At 37.3% G+C, this 21844-nt stretch overlaps 1 protein-coding gene across 1 annotated transcript in view; it reads right to left on the bottom strand.

Annotated features, from left to right (window-relative positions):
- LOC150094736 (cell adhesion molecule Dscam1-like) overlaps nucleotides 1–21844 on the bottom strand; it is a 298945-nt gene that overhangs the window by 163440 nt on the left and 113661 nt on the right. Inside the window, exons 10-11 of the mRNA XM_090411654.1 lie at nucleotides 11236–11406; nucleotides 5848–5995 (exon numbers count right to left, since the gene is read on the bottom strand). Of these exons, the coding sequence (XP_090267780.1) occupies nucleotides 5848–5995; nucleotides 11236–11406 (319 nt within the window). The remainder of the gene's footprint in view (nucleotides 1–5847; nucleotides 5996–11235; nucleotides 11407–21844) is intronic.

Below are 21844 nucleotides of genomic sequence, written 5' to 3'. Positions count from 1 at the left end.
GCTTTCATTGGACTTCTTCACAGGCAGTCTCCAATCCATATAGCATTGTAGGTCTCACTACCATTCTGTATATTTTTCCTTACAATTTCACTGGAACTTTTCTATCACACAAAATTCCTGACATTTCTTTCCAATTTTTCTATCCTGCCTGAATTCTGTTATTAACTTCCTTTTCCACTTCACCATTACTATCCTACCGAACTCAGATATCTGAATTTATTTACTTTCTTGATGCCCTCTCCATTCAGCACATCTTCCTCGGTATTGACATTTACCACACACCAGATATTGTTTTTCTTCTGCTAACTCTCAGTCCTCTTTCTTCTAATACTCTGTTACATCTTATCAGCTTTTATTCCACTTCTTGTCTTGTTTCTGTGCACAGCACAATACACCCTCTGTCCAAAAAGTAACCGAACTTTTCAAAAATAGAAGAAACTAGTGGCGCCACCTGTTGTATCTTTTAGTTGTCGAAAGCAGCAACCTTCATTAGTGTTGTGTCACCTGTTTATGACATTTATTTCATTAGAAGTCGAGTTATAGTGCCAAGAGTAACAGTGTGTTTTGACGAACGGAGAGAAAATCAGTTTCAAACAGAGAGATGCAATTGACTTTTGTGTTAAACTTGGTAAAAGTTTTACTGAAACACAAATATTTCAAAAAGCATACGGTGATGAATGCTTATCCCATACTCAAGTTTACGAGTGGTTTAAGCAATTTCAAAGTGGTCGTGAGACACTTGAGGAGGACAAAAAGCCTGGCCGTCCAAAAAGCATGATTTCAAAGAAAACCCGAAATCATCCGTGAGATTGATTGAAGATGAATTGGGGATTCCAAAATCAACTGTGCACAACATTTTGACGAAGAGTTTGGGCCTTCATAAATTGAATTTGCAATTTGTTCCCACAAGTTGACCAACGACCAAAAAAGTATCGAATTGAACACTGCAAATTGTTCAATTCAATAAAACCGCTCGTAAGGACTCAAACTTCCTTGAAACGATCGTTACGGTTGATGAAACGTGGTTTTTTGAGTTGAGCCCGCGCAACAAAGCGACATAGTGCTGCGTGGAGACCACCAAAAGAGGGGCATCTGAAAAAAAAGTCGCTTGGAGAAGTCAAAAGTAAAGACAATGCTGATTTGTTTCTATGATTCCAAGGACATTATCCACTGCCTGGTCAAACGGTCAATGGCGAGTTTTATCTCGAAATTTTGAAGCGATTGATAGCAAGAATTCGTTGCGTACGGCATGAATATCATGCACCATCTCATCGTTCGAAAATCGCGAGACATTTTTTGAGAAAAAACAAAGTTTGTGTGTTGGACCACTCGCCGTATTCACCTGATTTAGCACTCTGTGACTTCTTTCTCTTCCCCCAACTTCATTTGCCGATGAAAGGAAAGTGATACGACACCATTGAAAACGTTCAAGCGACAGTAACCACAACCCTCAACGGTATCCCAAAAACCAATATAAAAAACTCATTTAACGAATTAATTGACCGTGCCAAATGCTGTATTGAAGCTGAGGGAGAGTATATTGATTGAAATAAATGATTTGAATAATTATAATTGGCCTGTGTTTTATTTTCTATCAAAAGTTCGGTTTCTTTTTGGACAGAGGGTGTATCATCTGCATACAGCATATTTCAAGGTGGTGCTCTCTCTCTCTGAGTTGCTCTGCCAAAGTTTCTATTACTACATTAAAGAGAAAAGGACTGAGTACAGATCCCTGATGTAAACCATCTGTTACCTCAAAAACTCTGCTATTCCCAAACAGCTCCTAACTGTTGCTTGCACATTTCTGTACATTTCCTCTATCAATCTAACATATTTTTCTGGTACTTTCTTTTCTCTTAAACTCCTCCATATCTCTTATCTAGGTACTGCGTGACAAGCCTTCTCTAGATCTATAAAAATGACATGTAGTGGCCTTTGTCCTTCCATGCATTTTTTTGATTATCTGCCTCAGAATACCATAGTTTCTCTTTGAGATATAAAACCAAACTGTTCTTTTGCAATATTAACTTCTTCTCTCAGCCTTCCAGATATAATTTTTTCAAATAAACTTACGTCTCATGCAGTGAGGTTAACTGCAGCATATAGGGATGGATATATGATTGGTGAGATGGAAGGGTGGTTGATGGAGAGATATCAGAGAGTAGTTTATTCAGGAGTAGAGTCCAAAAGAAGGCCTGTGACTAGTGGTGTACCGCAGGTTTCTGTTCTTGGACTACTGCTGTTTAATTTGTTCATTAATGATATAGGAAAGGATCTGAGAGGAACTGTTCATTTGTTTGCTGATGATGCAAAGTTGGGTAGAGCAATAGTGAATCCACATGTCAAAATTTTGCAGAATGATTTGGATAGATTGGAAGACTGGGCTAAGGAGAATGGATGTCAGTTTAATGTGGCAAAGTGTAAGGTTATGCATTTTGGGGTAAAAAGAATAGCAGCAGTATAGCAGAACTGTACTCCAGGAGATTGACAAGGCCAGGGATTTGGGAGTGTTGGTGGACAGAGAGTTGAAGTTTAGGGGATGCATTGCAAAAGTGGCTAAATCAGCTCATCAGATCACTTGGTTACTGAAGAATACTTTGACGAGCAGAGACAAGCAAGTTATTGTTCCTCTTTATCGAGCCTTGATAAGACCCCATCTTAACTACTGTGCCCAGATCTGGGTGCTAGGGTTTCTTCTTGATGGAGCGGAGGAGGTAGAGAGGATCCAGAGGCAAGTGATCAAGATGATAGCTGGTCTATGGAATGAACCAATGAGAACAGGTTGAAGATCTGTGGGTTGTAGAAATTGGTTGATAGGTGGAAGAGTGGTGATATGATTGAGACATTCAAATTACTGAAGGATTTTTACAAGATTAATTCAGGGGAAATTTTTCAGAACAGGTCTGGTGGTGAGAGAACTAGGGGCCATCCATGGAAACTGGGCAAGAGTGTGGTTAGCAAGGGTGTTAGAACTAGGTTTTTTGCTTGGAGAGTGGTGAATGAGTGGAATAAGCTGGTAGTGTCTGTTGTGGGTGCCATGACTGAGCAAGTTCAAAGCAAAGTATGATAGATAGTGTGTGTGGATGCTGAATAGTTGTTCTGGAAATGATGTTTAAGGCCTCCCTCGATGAGAAGGACTCCTTGGAGTTGCCCGTAATAATAATTCCTCCATAATTACTACAATCCTCCCTCACCACACTCTGTCTCCATTCCTCATGAATTACCTCCTGACTATAGATCTCCTTCAACAGATTCCATATTAATTCAATGTCTTCATCTTCGAATGCTTTCCAGACCTCCACTGGTATTTCATCTAGTCCAACAGCCTTTCCACTCTTCATTTTGGCCATTGCTCTCACCATCTCCCCTAGTCATTCCTTGATTTGGTAGTCCCTCTTCCTCATAGAGCCTTCCCTTTTCCTCATTCATTAGCTTCTCAAAATATTCCTTCACCTGAACTGAATGCCTTCTAATTCTCTTATAATTCCATCTGCTCCCTTAGCCTGCTTCACTTTGAAGATATCTTTCATTGCTTTACTCCAATATTTAGCCAACCTATAAACCTTCTTCTGTCCTTCAGTCATTTCTATTTCATCTTACAAATATTTATATCAAAGGTTCACAATATAGATGACGAATCAGTAAATAATGTGCACCTTTAAATGAAATCTGATTTCCTTTATCTTCTTTAATTCTAACTACTAACTTACAATTTGAACATACACTATGTAACAGTTACAGTGTTATATTATGTAACACTGTAACTCTCAGATCTACGAAAAACTTGAAATACAGATCCCTGTTATATTCCCATGATTTTTCAACTATTTCTCTTAAATCAAAAATTTTTCCTGACAACCTTTATTTGGCTTGAAACTAGCTTGTTCTTCTTCAAATTTCACTTTCACAATTTTTTTTAGCCTTTTCTCTAGAATGCTTACATAAATTATGCCTGGAATACTCGATAGGAAAATTCCTCTATAATTCTCACAGTTTTATTTCCTTATTTTCTTAGTACTCATTAGATGATTACCAAGGGAGCTCTACTTCAGTCATATGAAATTAGACCTTCTGACTAGGTGATTTGAATTATGCAGCATTGACATTGTGAAATTATTATTATTTAGGCCTCCATGGAGTCAAAAGACTCATCGTGGAAGGTCCCTCCTAGGAAACACAAAGTCTATCATACCACTCTCACCACTCTATCAGGCAATGCATTCCGTGATTCAACCACCCTCCACTCCTCACCCTCTTGCTCACAGTTTCCTTCCGTAACTTCCAGGGATGGCCCATTGTCATCACTCCTTCCTGCTGTTCAACCAAGTGAAAGAACTCCCCAGTGTCAACACTGTAACCACCTCTCAACAGTCTCAATCATATCACCTCTCATTCTTCTATCTACCAATCCGCAGTCCACATTCCCTCAGCTGATCCTCATAATTAATATTGTGCAGTCCTGAAACCATCTTTGTTATCCGCCTTTGTATACCCTTTCCACAGTTAATTTATCTCCTTCAAATCCTGGGGACCAAATCTGAGAACAATAGTCTAAGTGTGGTCTGCCCAGGGTCTTATACAATGGAACGATAACTGTTCTCTCTGCAGGTCAGCGTCCTTCTCATTATTGTAGCAATCCTCTGTGTTACCTTCATCACCTTTGCAATAAGTCCCCTGAATTTCAAGTTACTATCAATCATCAACCCCAGATCTCTTATCTTCCTCATGGGGAGAGCTATATCTCTCCAGTATAGCTCCTCCAATAGAGTATGCAGCATCCCAAACCTCAAGACCTTACATTTTGCTGCATTAAACCGACACCCCCAGTCATTTGCCCATCTGTCTAGCTTATTCACCTGTTCTTTAATTTCTAGAATTAAAATTATGCTTTTAGTTCCAAATGCATTCAGACAGAAAGGCTTTGTTTAGATCAAATTAAATATGTGAAACTGTTCATTATCAATCCTCTCCAATAAATACAAGGTATATGTGGAATGCCATAATAAACTTGGTGTACTATGTACTAAAAAAACTGTACTAATAGGGAATGTAGGAATAGATCTAAAACTGAAGTTTCTTGCCTAAATAAAAAGAAAAGTCATCAGACATGACAGCAACATCTCCTGAATTACAAACATGTCGAAGATTTTACTATTAATATAAGGCTGAATTACCCATCTTTAGACTGAACTGTCAAGTTTTTCCACATCAAAGAGACAACTAAAATTCACTAGTAGAACTTATGATCAAATTATTCAAACTACAGTTAGCCTCTTAATAACTTTCATCTTGAATGGCAATCTCCACTTCAATGTATTTTTATAGGTCTATCATTAATTCTGTTGAAAAACAGTGTAACTGATAATAAGAGTAAATCTGCACTGCTGCAATTATTAACAGTATTTCACGTAACACACCGGAAAAGTGTAATGAAAAACAGAAGCAACATTAAAATTTTTTAGTTAGGAGCCAAAATTAATTGCAAAAATATTTTTTCAAAAAAAAAATAATCGAAAGTTCTTCCTCAGATGGCGATGTTTTTTTGATTTTACAAAGACAGAACTGAATGGGAAGAGAACCTTCTTTGTTACCCTCTACTGCATGATGCAATTTCCAGAACTCTGCCATATATTGGATGCTGCACATGTAAAGGATAGTTAACAAAATTATGTTAGCTTTTGTGTATATTTCATATGCTGGAAAGGTCAAAGTTGAATATCAGGCTTCCTTTGCTGATAAATAGTAAAAATTCAAAACTTACCAATTCATAATTCTACAAAATTGTTTGTCTTTATTAGTAACTGCTGTAAATAATTAGTAAATAGTTTAAAAAATTTAAAAAAGCACCTCGTTCCAAACTGAATTATAATATCATCTTTCTCTTTCTTCCAGTTTACCACAAGAGGTTGATCTCCTGTTGCTTCACATGTCAGTTTTGCTGTATGACCTCTTCTTACCGTGACAGATTGAATCCTATCAGTTAATTGCGGAGGGGCTAAAAGGAAAGTACTGCTGTCAATCTTTTGTTCTGAAGTAAACCTATTATTCAATCGCATGCTAATTTCAGGGATTACAACACTGGTAAAATTATAATAAACTATGTCTAAATTCAATCTACTATATTGTCCAGGTTACAAGAACATCTTGGGATGTGTCTGACAGTTTAATCCTAATATAACCAACTCATACAGATTGTCTCATACAAGGAGGTTTTATTAGGATTTTTTGGTAATTTCTTATAGTGAATGAATATTGTGTTTAATATTATTATTATTATATTAACATCTGACTTCAATGGAGTCAAAGGAGTCATCGTGGGAGGTCTATACTCAAAGATCATCCTAATTGCACCTTAAACCCATTCACAGTTTCTGCACTTTCAGCCAAAGTATTCCACTCACCTATCACTCTCCATGCAAAGAACCTGCTTCTCACTCCCCAGCTCACAACTCTTTATACAGCTTCCATCAGTGGCCTCGTGTTCTACCCTTGCCTCCCTCTACCTTCTACATGTTAATACGGTAACAACCCCTCATCAACTTATGTCTTAATTATATCTTTCCTTTTATTCACAAGGCCCTATAAATTGCATTCCTTCAATCTCTACTTCTAACTGATATTCCATAGACCTGACACTAACTTAGTCAACTTTTCTGGACGTCCTGCAATTGAAAACCAGGAGACTAAATCTGTGCATAGTACTCCATATGTGGCCTGATCAAAGCCTTATACAAGGGAACCATAACCACTTTGCTTCTGCATGTGAATATTTTCCTTATTACTGTCATAATCCAATGGGATGTTCTTACAAGTTTAGCAATGTGATCTCGAAATTTCAAGTTTTTGTCTACCATCACTCCCAATCTCTCATCTCCTTCAAAATTTCTCCATTAATTGTATACCCTGCATCCCAAATCTGCCTACCAAATTTCCAGACCTTGCACTTTGTAAAAGTAAATTGATAGCCCACTCATTTGTATATTCAGATCCTCCTGCAATGCCGCAACGTCTGCTCTACTTCTCACAGTCTTTCCCAACTTTGGTTCTACATCAAACAGCTGCATATCTCCGGTTAAGCTGGTCCCAATGTCATTAACGTATAAATTAAACAATAATGGTCCCAAAACAGATCCCTGTGGCAATCCACTAGGTGACCTTTCTCTTTTGGGATACCACTCCTCCATATACAACCTGCTGATACCTCTTCAATCAGGTATCAGATAGCCAATCAGCTATCCAGCTTACTAATCTGTTAACTAATCCATCTGTTTCAATTTAGCTACTATAGTCTACTAAAGGCCTTTAAAAAAATCAAAATACACCACTGTATATGCATCTCCTTTATTGAGTGAATTTGTCACCTTGTTGTAAACATAAGCAGATTGCTGAAACATGATCTCCCCCTTAACAAATCCATGCTGACTATCATGAAGAATACTGCTATTATCAACCAACTTCTGAATCCTAGTCCTCATCAACTTCTCTGATACCTTAACAAGACCCAGACACACAGACTGGCCTATAATTTATTGCTTTAGTCTTCCCCCCCCCCAACCCTTGAAGTGGAACAATTTTTCCTTCTACTTGCCACATATCAGAAGAATTCACTGGATTTTTCTCAGCTTGTTTGGTTAACTTCTCATACTGCACTTGTGCTGACTTGCCCAACAGAGTTATCTTCCTGGCCTCCTCTTTGTATGCTTTAGGCAACTGATCATTACCAATATTCATCTTGTGTTGCCTCCACAGTGCCTTCTTCCAGATTTTATGCTTAATTTCTTCATTTATTCATTTTACTCCTACCTTATTTAGTCATTTCACCATTGGGATATATTCAAACATTGCCACTTTTAAACAGCTCTTGATCAATACCCATGCAGCATCTACACCCTTCCCATTCAACTTTTTTGATGCTATAGCTCCCATTATGTTTTCCATAATCATCAGCCTTGTAGTTTCACATATATCTCTTCCTTATAGTTCTTATGCAAGTGGCTGCAACTCAGGTGATCACATCATGGTCACTCTCCCTTTCTCTCCAACTGGGAGAAGATTAGACACTATTCACATCCTCTGATGATATAACCAGATCTAAGACTCTTAACTCTCATATGCCATCAGTTACTTGGTCTATAAATAGTCCTATTCATGCTGTCCATCATCTGTGACTTTTCACTTGCTCCTGCCTGCTTATCTTCTATCCCACACAGTCCCCTTCGAAGACCCAGTCCCCCCACGTATGTTAATGGATTGTGGTGATCTGAATGAAAGTCGGGAACTGGAAGTGAAGAATACCAGTCAAAAGACCCCCAACCCTCCTGACCATTCCATTTCTATGCTGATCATCTGTATATGTGCATCATTACCACTTTCAGAATTTGTTCCTGAAACACTTCCCAGCCCAACTTCATTCCTATTCTCACATTCTCTTCTCCATTCACAACCACCTCAGTCTCACTTAGTACTCATTCCCATCATTTTTGGCTTCTATTGATACCTTGTCTGCATATCACTCATTATACTTCCTTCCAAAAGAACTCTCATACAGTTCCATTCATCACTCAAACTTATCCCACATATTCACAAACTGCACTCCTTTCTCTTCACACATTTTCACTAACATTCCATTCAAGATCTTGACTTTCCACTGCAACTCATCAACATTGTTATAACTAAGAAAACACACAAACTACCCCTCCTACCACACGGAAGCCTTTTACTCTCCTATGCCTAACCAAATCATTCATCACAACCACTTACTCCCTCACATGCTTCCTTCTAATATTCAGTGCCATAATCACCTTGTTAACTCTCCCTCCTGCACAAAATATACCTTGTGCATCTTCTCATCCACCACCACCTTTTATGACAGACTCTCCATACAGTGGTGCAATTTTGAGTCATTTGCTACTGCTTTCTCTCCACTATCTTTTATTTTATTCTTTTGCACTCTTCTGTTCATATCCACCATATGTGCCTTATTTCATTCCTCATCTTAATCATTTCATCCTTCAACTCTTGCATTCCAATAATCACTCCCACTACTGCTCCTCAATCAGACTTTCTTTCGTTTTCACAGTCATGCCAGCTCTTTCTTCGTCAGACACATTTCCACTTCCGTAATTACACCTGGTTTTCCTTTTTTAATCATTTTCAGATTCACAATTACATTCTCCACATTCACTCACTGTCTAACTTGCATTCCTGTTCTTACATTCACAACAAACTCAGTCTCACTTAGTACTCATTTAGTAGTGCTCACTCAATTAATAGGATTACTTACTTACTTAGTAGTATTGCATCTATCATTGTCTTTTACCTTTCATCTGGTATTCTTCACATCCAGTTCCCGACTTTCAAATCACCACAATCCATTAACATATCACACTTTCTAGACCCTCACTCTCTCACTTCTCATTTAATCGCTCAACAAACACATCTGCTACATTCACCCACATATATATAATACCTTCCTGGCAATGAACCATCTTGGTAAAATTCACACCACTCAACGTGCTCAATTTTCGAGGCATGCATTTGGATGAACTTGTTCGTACTGCCATTTTTGCCTCCATTAACTGTTATTCTAAAAAAGTGCTTTAAATTGATTAACTACAAAACACAAACATGACACATTCAAACACGTTCAAAAGCAGACTAAAATTATGCAAAAATTACACTAAAGTTATATTGCTAACAATTAACATTGAAATTTATTTTATTTTTGCAAATCATACAGTGCAGGAGACTAAACTGTTTGCCCTCTAACAGCAAAAAAAAAAAAAATATATATATATATATATATATTGAGAGTCAACTGTATTATCTTAAAGAACTATATTCATTGTGGTATAGTATATAATTATGGCTTCCACATGACGAAAAACTAATGACCAGACTCGCCTTCCCATTAGGCATTTGCGGACTTTTTGGTTGCGATTTTTGGATTTCGGGTACTGGCATGGTGAAACAGATTTCCCAAAAATTTTTGGAAAAAATGTAAATTTTTCAATGTACTATTTAAATAGTTCAGAGGTATTTATCAATGTTATGGATAATTCAAGGGAAAGCCTCTTGCTCTTGAATATTTTTAATAAAAGTTCCTCTCTTAACTCCCTGCCCTGTCGCTTCACATGCCAAAGGGCTTGGTCCACAAAGATGGCAAGAAAAGCATCTTTGAAGTTGGCAAAATAGCACTGTTATGGTTTACGACTACTTTAAGCACTACTATTTGAAATAAGTTTCAAATGTTACCAGAGAGTTTATGAGAGTAAACCTTCAGCATAGGAATGCTTTGGCTTGCACTACTTTAAAAGACATGGACTCTGCACAGAAGCCCATATTTTGTTCTCTCTTTTCACTACAAAACTATTAAATATATCAAAAATGTGTATGGATTATTTATTAGTGCACTGACAAGGCTTCTCTGGCCCCATAGCTATTTTGAACTGTTGGTTCAGAAACTGCATAAACCCAAGAGAAAAATCCCCTGTTCATTATCATAGCAGTGCCATGTCAGAAAGCTATGTTCTCTATAAATGAACCACTGGTAGGTGCATAAGTATAATACTAAAATATATTTTTCCAATATTTCTTATACTTCTTTTTAATTTTATTTTAAAATTATCTAGATATTAGAGGCTCATACTGCTTTTGGAGTCAATAAATGGCAAATAATACCTTTGCAAATTCAAGTACTGAGCATAAAAATGACAACTAATTTCTCTTATAGTATGAATTCTTCAAAACATGATATAGTTGTATATATTTGAATTAAACTTAATTTTTGTTATAGCTTGAAAGCACTCAGCATGTTTGCAATATGAGAACGTTCTCAACTCAGAAGTAAAAAAGATTGATAGATAGATATCCATTCCATGCCACCTGTGTGCACTCGTGTGCATATAATATTCTGACAGTATATATACTTATATACATCAACCTGATTACTGCTTTCATACTGCTTTCTGTTTGGCACCTCATTGATTTGCAAGTATGTGTACATGTGCAGATTGTACTCCTGTTCCTCTTCCCTTCCCACTGTATTGATATTCCGCACAAAGCATCAATATTTATTCAAGAGCCATCAATATTTATGCGGTTTTTTTAATTGCCAATATCTGAAATAATTAAAATTTTATGTATTTTCATTTTATATTTTTCTCCTTAAAAATTTAAAAACTTCTTACATTCGATTAACTACTGATATATTTATTCCATATATTCGGAACTCACCATGTACACTTAGCTTAACACTCTTTCTCAGACCAATACCGATTCCATTGTGTGCTTCACAAACATATATTCCAGCATCACTTTCACTAACATGATTAATAACAAGTGTTCCATTAGATGCTACGGAATGCTGGGGCTCATTTCTTAATGGAACTGGCTCATGATGACCATCTGCAAAAAAAAAAAAAAGAAAAAACGTTAAAAGAGAAAAACATTCAAAATTCATGCATTTTATATGAAAAAAAGATGTATAGTGCCCACTACCACTTTTAATCAAAATGCATGGGTACACACAGTATTTTGATTAAAATCTTCCAATTTGTTTATTCTGAAATGCAACACATTTCAGAATAAACAAATTGGAACGTGATTGAAAAAGACAGAGGAGGAAAAGAAGAATTTAAAGTTCTGAGGTCTTCATATAATATATTTTAAATTCTTATTAAATATTCAAAAACTGTTTGCAATTTATGTGTAAAAATTACAGATAAACCAACTATAAAAAAAAAACAGAACCTATAATAAATGCATTAATCTTATACCAAAATAATTTTTTTTTTTTACAAACTTCAGCTATTAGAAATATGATGCATCACACTGAGGAATTACTGTCATACATCCTCTGTCCAAAAAGAAACCAAACTTTTCGATAATAGAAGAAATTAGTGGCGCCACCTGTTGTATCTTTTTGTTGTCGAAAGTGGCAACCTTCATTAGTCTTGATATTTATGAATTTAGGGAACACAAAACACACATGTTGAAAAGATTATTTTACTGATTAATAATAAAATAATAACTTTACATTTCGACCCCTGTATTGAGGTCATCTTCAGAAGGATGCATTCAGAAGTATAAGAACAAGCTACATGCTGTTGCACTCTATACAAGTAAATTACATCTACATTGTTAACTAATTTTTTCTTAGCCTGCCCTCTAGTGAAAAAAAAAAAAAATTAAATAAATAAATAAAATAAAATAAACAAAAAAAAAGTAAAAACTACAATAAACTCTGCTAAAGTCCTCGCGTACTAGGATTCTTCTGGAATTATACAAATTATATTGTTATATTACGATTATCTTCTGGATTTGTACAGTACAGGTTGCTATTGAACGTTCAAGGAAAAAAAAAAAAACACTTCACTAGGTCTTTTATTGAGATTCTTCTTCGTGGTTGCTATGAAAGTTGTAGATGGGTCCTCCACATTCTTGGAATTGTTAGACCATCATTTTTATTCAGATTCGGATCACGTTTGAGCATTTCACATGCTTCCTTGAATTTCCGCTCGAACCAGGTTTTGGTGCGGTGTAGGGACTTGGTACCTTTCCAGTCAATTCTGTGGTATGTTTGGAGTGCATGGTCAGAAAGGCCGATTTTTCCAAAATGGAGGTATTTTATGTGACGTTTGGGTTCATCCTTTCTGATTGGGATAGTTCGCCCTGTTTCCCCTATGTATGGTATGTTACATGTGCAATCTATTTTGCAAACCCCTGGGTGGGCTAAGTGTGGCAGGGGATCCTTGGAAGAACTGAGTAGGTGTCTTAATTTTGTCGGGGGTTTAAAGGTGGTTTTGATGTTGTATTTGTGTAGTGTTCTGTCTATTTTTTCTGAAATGCCTCTGTAGGATAGTCCCAATCAATGATACTATCCTACTCTTACAGAACATATTTCCACATGACATCACGGCTCTCTTTGCCCACGTACTCCGCTCCGGATATTTCGTGTGGCAAAACAATTTTTACCTTCAAAAAGAGGGTACCGCCATGGGCTCACCACTCCCCCCCCCAATAGCGAACTTTTATATGGAAAATTTTGAGCAACGAGCTCTAGAATCGGCATGCCTAAAGCCCAAAATTGGGCTCAGATACGTCGACGATATTTTTGCCATTTGGCCCCACAGCAGCCAAGCACCAGATACATTCCTTAGCCACCTGAACAAACAACACAAACGCATCCAATTCACCATTGAAATGGAAAAAAACAACTCTCTTCTGTTCCTAGACACACTTGTCACACGTCTTCCTTCAGGCTGTCTCTCCTTCTCAGTTTACCACAAACCTACACACACAAAACTTCTTATCACCACCCAACACAAAAACAAGGGGTCATAAGCACCCTTAAACACAGAGCTCAAACCATTTGTTCAAATGAACAAGCTCTTACCCATGAATATGAGACCATCAAACATACCTTTATAAAAATGGATACAGTATAAAAACCATTCACAAGATCCTCCACAAAGATACCACTAATAATAAAAAAGATTTCAAGAATGCTATTGCTATACCATATGTTAGAGGCATTTCAGAAAAAATAGACAGAACACTACACAAATACAACATCAAACCACCTTTAAACCCCCGACAAAATTAAGACACCTACTCAGTTCTTCCAAGGATCCCCTGCCACACTTAGCCCACCCAGGGGTTTACAAAATAGATTGCACATGTAACATACCATACATTGGGATGGTTCGCCCTGTTTCCCTATCAGAAAGGATGAACACAAACGTCACATAAAATACCTCCATTTTGGAAAAACCAGCCTTTCTGACCATGTACTCCAAACATACCACAGAATTGACTGGAAAGGTACCAAGTCCCTACACCGCACCAAAACCTGGTTCGAGCGGAAATTCAAGAAAGCATGTGAAATGCTCAAACATGATCCGAATCTGAATAAAAATGATGGTCTAACAATTCCAAGAATGTTGTAGTTTTTATTTTATTTTTGTTTATTTTATTTTATTTATTTAATTTTTTTTTTCACTAGAGGGCAGGCTAAGAAAAAAGATTAGTTAACAACATAGATGTAATTTACTTGTATAGAGTGCAACAGCATGTAGCTTGTTCTTATACTCCTGAATGTATCCTTCTGAAGATGACCTCAATACAGGGGTCGAAACGTAAAGTTATTATTTTATTATTAATCAGTAAAATAATCTTCAACACGTTTGTTTTGTGTCTCTAAATTCATAAATATGAATGCTGATCACCGTGTAACCTTAAAAGAAAGATTCATTAGTCTTGTATCAACTGTTTATGACATTTGTTTCATTAGAAGCAGAGTTATAGTGCCAAGAGTGGCAGTGTGTTCTGAAGAATGGTCGGAAAATGAGTTTCAAACAGAGCTGTGTGCGATTGACTTTTGTGTTAAACTTGGTAAAAGTTTTAACGAAATGCATCAAATGCTTCAAAAAGCATAAGGTGATGAATGTTTACTCCAAGTTTACGAGTGGTTTAAACCAGTGCTTCCCAAACTTCTGGATGTCAGGCCCCCTTTGCAAAAATAAAAATGTTTCACGGCTCGCCTTGAAAAAAAATCGTAATAGAGAGATATATTATTATAATTAAGTGTATGAATGAGTATATTATGCCCGAGCGAGTACGACGGACAACAAATCAGAATGGGATAGTTAGTATAAGGCATCAAAGTAAGGATGGGACAAATGGGCTTCTGCGATTCATGTACACTAATGCCAGGAGTATTAGGAACAAGAAGGAAGAGTTTTTGGCCATGGTTGGCACTTCCAGGCCACAGGTTGTCGGTATTAGTGAAACATGGCTGACAGAAGATGATAAAAATAGTGGAATTGAATGCGACGGGTATAGCGTGTTCAGGAGTGACAGGGTGAATAAAAAGGGGGGAGGAGTGTTATTGATGATAGCTGATGATCTTCAGCCAAGGAGTATAGAAGTTGAACTGCATGATGGGGAAAAATGCACATTTGAGGCTGTTTGGTGTGAGATAGAATCCAGCAGAATAAAATATACAATTGGGTGCTGCTATAGACTGGGTGATGGAGTGGATGGTGCGGATAGTATGCAAAAGCAAATAGAAGAAATGAGTGGAAGGAGGGTAATTATTATGGGTGATTTCAATTATGGTAACATTGACTGGAAAGAGGAGAGGGCACATGGGAGGAAGGAATTGGATTTTATGCAGTTATTAAGGGACAACTATCTACGGCAACATGTATTGGAAAATACCAGGGGGCAGAGAGTGCTGGACCTAGTAATTGCAACCGAGAATGTGGCTGTAACGAACATGACCATGTTGCCACCAATTGGTGAGAGTGACCATAAGGTCATGACTTGGGAGGTGGCTAAAGGAGTCGAATTTACAATTAAGACAGGGTACATGTGGAATTACCGGGCTGGTAAGTATGACAAGCTTAGGTGTGTGCTTGGCTCAATGCCATGGCATGTAAAACTGCAAGGGCTGGATGTTGATCGTGCATGGGAGGTGGTTAAGAACTGTTTGCAGGAGGCAATGGTTGACTGTATGCCAAGAGTCCGAATAATAAATCAAGTAGGGGTTAAATGGATGAATAACACTATTAAGCTTGAGCTGCAAAAAAAGAAACAATTGTGGAGGGAATTTAAGGAGAAGGGTGACCATCAGGCGCAGGAACAGTATAAAGCTCAGGCCAGGATGGTAACAAGGGTGGTAAGAAAAGCAAAAGCAGATTACGAAAGGAAATTGGCCACGCAGGCTAAAGAGAATCCCAAACAGTTTTTTCAATATGTTGCAAGTAAAAGGAAAAATGCTCATGGTAGAATGATCTTAAAAAATGCTGAGGGTAGGGAGGTAACCGAATCAGTCGATATTGTGGAATTACTGAGCAAGCACTTTGCAAGAGTATATCATCCAGGTGGTGACTTTGCAGGAATGGAGGAACCAACAGCTTATACTGGAATTGTGATGAATGAAGTAGAGGTAACTAGTCTATTACAGAACCTCAATGTCAATACATCTGTGGGATTGGATGGTATACCAGCTCGTGTCGTAAGTGAAGCAGCCAAAGAATTGTCAGTGCCCTTGACCATTATGTTTAATTTGAGCCTCAGGACTGGGTCATTCCCAAGGGGGTGGAAAGAGGGGAAAATAGTTCCACTGCACAAAGGTGGTTCCAAGGCTGCTGTTGAAAATTACCGGCCAATCAGCATAACAGGAATTGTTATCAAGGTCTTAGAGAAAATAGTCAAGAGGAAAATACAAGATTGGATAGAAGAAAATGGGATACTGTATCGGGGACAGCATGGTTTTGTGAAGGGTAGGTCATGCCTCAGTAACTTGCTCACGTATTATAACACAGCGAAGGCTGAACTGGATAAGGGTAATGGGTTTACGGTGATTCTACTGGACCTTGCCAAGGCCTTTGACAGGATACCACATGGAATTCTAATCAGTAAATTGCAGCATATGGGAATGGACATAGGGTTGGTGAGATGGATAGGAGGGTGGTTGACGGAGAGATATCAGAGAGTGGTTTACTCAGGAGTAGAGTCCACAAGACGGCCTGTGACTAGTGGTGTGCCACAAGGATCTGTTCTTGGACCACTGCTGTTTAATTTGTTCATAAATGATATAGGAAAGGATCTGAGAGGAACAGTTCATTTGTTTGCGGATGATGCGAAGTTGGGTAGGGCAATAGTGAATGCAGATGACGTCAAAATTTTGCAGGATGATTTGGATAGATTGGAGGTCTGGGCTAAGGAGAATGGATGTCAGTTTAATGTGGCAAAATGTAAGGTTATGCATTTTGGGGTGAAAAGATTGGCGGCAGTTTACTGCATTGGTGGAACCGTACTCCAGGAAATTGATGAGGCACAAGATTTAGGAGTGTTGGTAGATAAGGAATTGAAATTTAGGGGACACATTGCAAAAGTGGCCAAATCAGCTCATCAAATCACTTGGTTGCTGAAGAATACATTGACAAGCAGGTTATTGTTCCTCTGTATCGAGCCTTGATAAGACCCCATCTAGACTACTGTGCTCAGATTTGGTCACCTAGGTTTCTTCTTGATGGGGAGGAGGTGGAGTGGATCCAGAGGCGAGTGACCAAGATGATAGCAGGTCTGTGGAATGAACCGTATGAGAACAGGTTGAGGATTTGTGGGTTGCAAAAATTGGTTGATAGGCGGAGGAGGGGAGATATGATTGAGACATTCAAATTACTGAAGGGTTTCTATAAAATTAATTCAGAAGATATTTTTGAGAACAGGGCTGGTTGTGGGAGGACTAGGGGACATCCATGGAAACTGGGCAAAAGTGTGGTTAGTAAAGGTGTTAGAGCTGGGTTCTTTACTTTTAGAGTAGTGAATGAGTGGAATGCGCTCCCTGAGTTTGTGGTGGATGCTGTGACAGTGAATGAGTTTAAGACGAGGTATGATAGATACTGTATGAATGTCAAATAGTTGTGATGAATATGATTTGGGGCCTCCCTCGATGAGTCTAATGACTCCCTGGAGTTGCCCGTAATAATAGTAATAATAATATTTATTGTATTTATATGCAATACAAAACATGCACAGCGAATATTGCAAAAATCAAATGCATATATTACATTTTTTGCCTCTTACCGTTTGGTTCTGAAGACGATGCGGGCTGTTCTGGTAAAATATGAAATACTGTCTTTTTTTTTATTTTTTTTTTTTTAAAATCAGCCACTTATCCATCTCAGGGTTAAAATTTTTAACGTAGAATAGATCAAATGATATCACCACTTACCGATACTGGCACACCACAGACTGATAACATGAAATTAATGAATATTACCTGAATAAGGGAATCCCCAGACCAGGAACATTTCTCTTTTGTGACTTTTCTCCCTTTACGGTAATTAAGCCTAACACGAAACACACAGCAAAGGCAGGTTAGTAAAACGTGCATATGATTGGTGCGGTATTAACAAAAGATCGTGCATCTGAAAGATAAAAGCATTGCTGACAATTGAGTTGAAATGCTAACTCTCTTCAACCGAATTCCATATGTGAAACTGCCATAACATTCATTATATATATATATATATATATATATATATATATATATATATATATATATATATATATAAATATATATATTAATTAGTTTTAACACTTTTACGAATTTTAACATGTTCCATTGAATTTTATTGCTGCCTTTGGAAATCAAACTCACACACATCTATTTAATAACAATAGTTTTTAGTTAGATACCGTGTTTGTCCATGCAACATATGGTTTTGTTTCAGTCTATACAGCATAGTTTCTGTGTGAGGGGACATGTGATTCATTAATTAGTGTGTTTTTATCCCAGTTGTCTCTAATTGCATTATTTGTTGAGAAATATATTACACAGACTCTTCATACCTTATTCACTGGCATAATAAAAGTACTTGTTTTTATTGCCCCTGCAGTATAGTGGCTGTTAGGGAGGGGTGTTGTTTACAACTGCAAGGGAGTTACTATCTCTCCACATGAACTTGTTTAAGCTTTTTTTTCATGTGTGAAGTATGCAAAACTTTTATTGGTAACAGAAAACTAGCTCGGATGACAGTGATAATATAAAACGAGTTTTGATATGTATATAAAGTCAATATCAACAGTCCCTGATTAAGAACGACTGATTAAAGGAACAGGAAGATTTGGAGCTTCCCTGGAGAACATTCGAAGTAAATACAATTAACCACTGCTTTGAAATGAAACATATGAATAAGCAAAATTTACTAATATTCATTAAGCGCCGAAATACGCAGGAAGCAAAGTTTGTGAACCAACACCGATGTGTGAATTTTCCATTAAAATATAAAAAATAACAAAAAAGAAATAAAGGTTAAATACGTTTCTTTTAAAATAAAAAAAAACTACTTAGTCTTAAAACATTTTAAATTTGTTTTCATTATTTCACGGCCCCCCCCCTTAACAAAACCTACGGCCCCCAAGGGGGCCGCGGCTCACAGTTTGGGAAGCACTGGTTTAAACGACTTAAAAGTGGTCGTTGAAAAGCCGGGCAGTCCAAAAACTGGACTGAGCGAAGTTAACATCCAAAAAGTACGTGATTTCATCAAAGAAAACTCGAAATCATCCGTGAGATTGATTGAAGATGAATTGGAGATTCCAAAATCAACAATATTTGGACCGAGAGTTTGGGCCTTCGTAAATCAAATTCGCAATTTGTTCCCCACAAGTTGATCGACAACAAAAAATGTATAGAATTCAACACTGCAAGGACATCATTAAAACCGCTCGTAAGGACTCAAACTTCCTTGAAACGATCATTACTGGTGACGAAACATGGTGTTTTGAGTATGAGCCCGAAACAGAGTGCTGCATGGAGACCACCAGAAGAGGGGTATCTGAAAAAAAGTTGCTTGGAGAAGTCAAAAGAAAGACTATGCTGATTTGTTTCTACGATTCCAAGGGCATTAATCCACAAAGAATTCGAACTGCCTGGCCAAACGGTCAATGGTGAGTTTTATCTCGGAATTTTGAAGCGATTGATAGCGAGAATTCGTCGCATATGGCATGAATATAATGATTCTGGCAGCTGATTGTTGCACTTTTGCAACGATAATGCACCATCTCATCGTTCAAACACTGTGAGACAGTTTTTGAGAAAAAACCAAGTTTGTGTGTTGGATCACGTGCTGTATTCACCTGATTTAGCACCCTGCGACTTCTTTCTGTTCCCCCGACTTCATTTTCTGATGAAAGGAAAGCAATACGACACCAATGAAACTGTAAAGCGGCAGTAACCACAACCCTCATCAGTATCCCAAAAACTCATTTAACGAATTAATCGAAAGTGCCAAACGCTGTATCGAAGCTGAGGGAGAGTATATTGATTGAAATAAATTATTTGAATAATAATTATTATTATTATTATTACATTACACCTCCAGGGAGTCCAAAGACTCATCGAGGGAGGACACACGTTCTAAAACTCTCTGTCTCTAGCACTCCAGCAGCTGCAACTACATTCATCTGCGCCAGCGTCATCTACCGCTGACCACCACCACCACCACCACTATTTTCACAATCACCAACATCCATATCCACAGCAGGATTCGAACCTGCAGCCTTTTGGCTGGAGAGTGGAAAAGCTAACCACTCGGCCAATCAGACCGGCTTATAAGGCTTGTGTTTTATTTTCTATCAAAAATTAGGTTTCTTTTTGGACAGAGGGAGTAATTTTCATTAATTTTATTATTTAAAAAATTAATCCTGCTGATTCATATCATTCACCTAAATGATTATTGTAACTAACAAAATACTAAGATAATATCGAATTATGACCAGATTGGAAAACATGCACAGTCTGCAACAATATAAAGTACTGTATGGTAACAGTGTGGATGGATGGATATGGTTATGCAAACTGGTATTAAAATTACATATCCCTGACAAGCAGTGGTGAGCTATGAAAATTTTAACAAAGGGCTTGAATCGTCGGGAAAAAGAAAAAATGGCTAACTTTGCCCTTATAATACTTATAGAAACTTTGTACAGCTTCTGACAGATATGATAATTCCTGTAGGATATCAATCATTAATGCTAGATCTTTTAAAAATTCCAAATTGAGAAGTTGGTTTTAAAAATCCTTATATTAATCATTTGATGCAAAATGCTTGCATAAAGCTGGGTAATTTCTCCACACAGCAAGAGCCATTCGTAAACTGCAAGCTTCCCATCGTGGTCCAAACACACAGTCGATCTTTAAAATTTCAATACCAAGGTCTTTTGCAAATTGTATTTAATTCTCGTTGATTTTTTGGTGATTGATGATAAAAAGCATATAATTTATCCAAAATATTTCAAAACGATTTATTTCTTTAATGTTTTTTTTTTTATCGGAGTTACACAATGCCAAATCACAATCTTAGGAAATCTTTGTAGAAGTTTGATTGCAACACCTGATTTGTTTCCTAACATTACACTAGCTCCATCAGAACAAAACGCAATGAGATGATTTTTTAAATAATTATCAGAAAATCCATATGAATTTAAAGTAGCAATTATGGTAGTATGTATACATTCTGCAATGGTATTTTCTAGTTCTACAAGATTATTAAACAAGAAGAACAAGGAGCTCACAAATTTGAGAAAAATTTAACAAAGGGCTCGCGCGAGCCTCTTACAACTCACCACTGCTGATAAATGACTGCATCACACACCAATAATATGTGGGTGGTCTGAAAGGTTCTCGTCCTCAACCATAAATAGTAACACTATCGGAAAGATTTTTTTTTAAGTTGGTACATCTGTCATAAGCATCCATGTAAAATTGCAAGTCATTCTATCAAGTAGTTTTTTTTTATACATCTGTCTGAAGCAAAAGTTTTGTCTGTATCCCTTGAAATGGATAAAATTGAGTAACGTGTTGTTATAAAATTCTCTATAAAAGAAGGTTTAATACCAAAAGAAATTCATTCGAAGTTCATAAAAGTTTATGGGTACTCTTCTCCTTCGTTTGACAATTAAGAAATGGGCCATACTAGCCTTGAAGATGTTCCACGTGAAGGACGTCCAAAAAGTGCAAGACCAGAAATCATTGATCAAGTGCATGATATGGTATTGGATGACCGGCGAGTCAAAGTGCGTGAAATTGCTGAGACTATAGGCATTTCAAAAGAACATGTAGGATATATTTTGCATGAAGAATTGCAAATGAAAAAGCTTTGCGAAGATAGGAGCCGCACTCACATGAAAATCTCTGAACAGTGCTTGGAGTGTTTTAACAAGATTAAAACTGATTTTGTGCATCAATTTTTCACTATGGATGAGACTTGGATTCACTGTCACACACCAGAATCCAAAAGAGTGGATAAGCCAGTTGTTCAGTGCCAAA

This window comes from Typopeltis vanoorti, chromosome 21 (genome assembly GCF_054136105.1).
Source record: "Typopeltis vanoorti isolate ZY-2024b chromosome 21, IOZ_Tvanoo_1.0, whole genome shotgun sequence".
NCBI classification, from domain to species: domain Eukaryota; kingdom Metazoa; phylum Arthropoda; class Arachnida; order Uropygi; family Thelyphonidae; genus Typopeltis; species Typopeltis vanoorti.
This window is presented reverse-complemented; position numbering and strand designations above follow the sequence as displayed.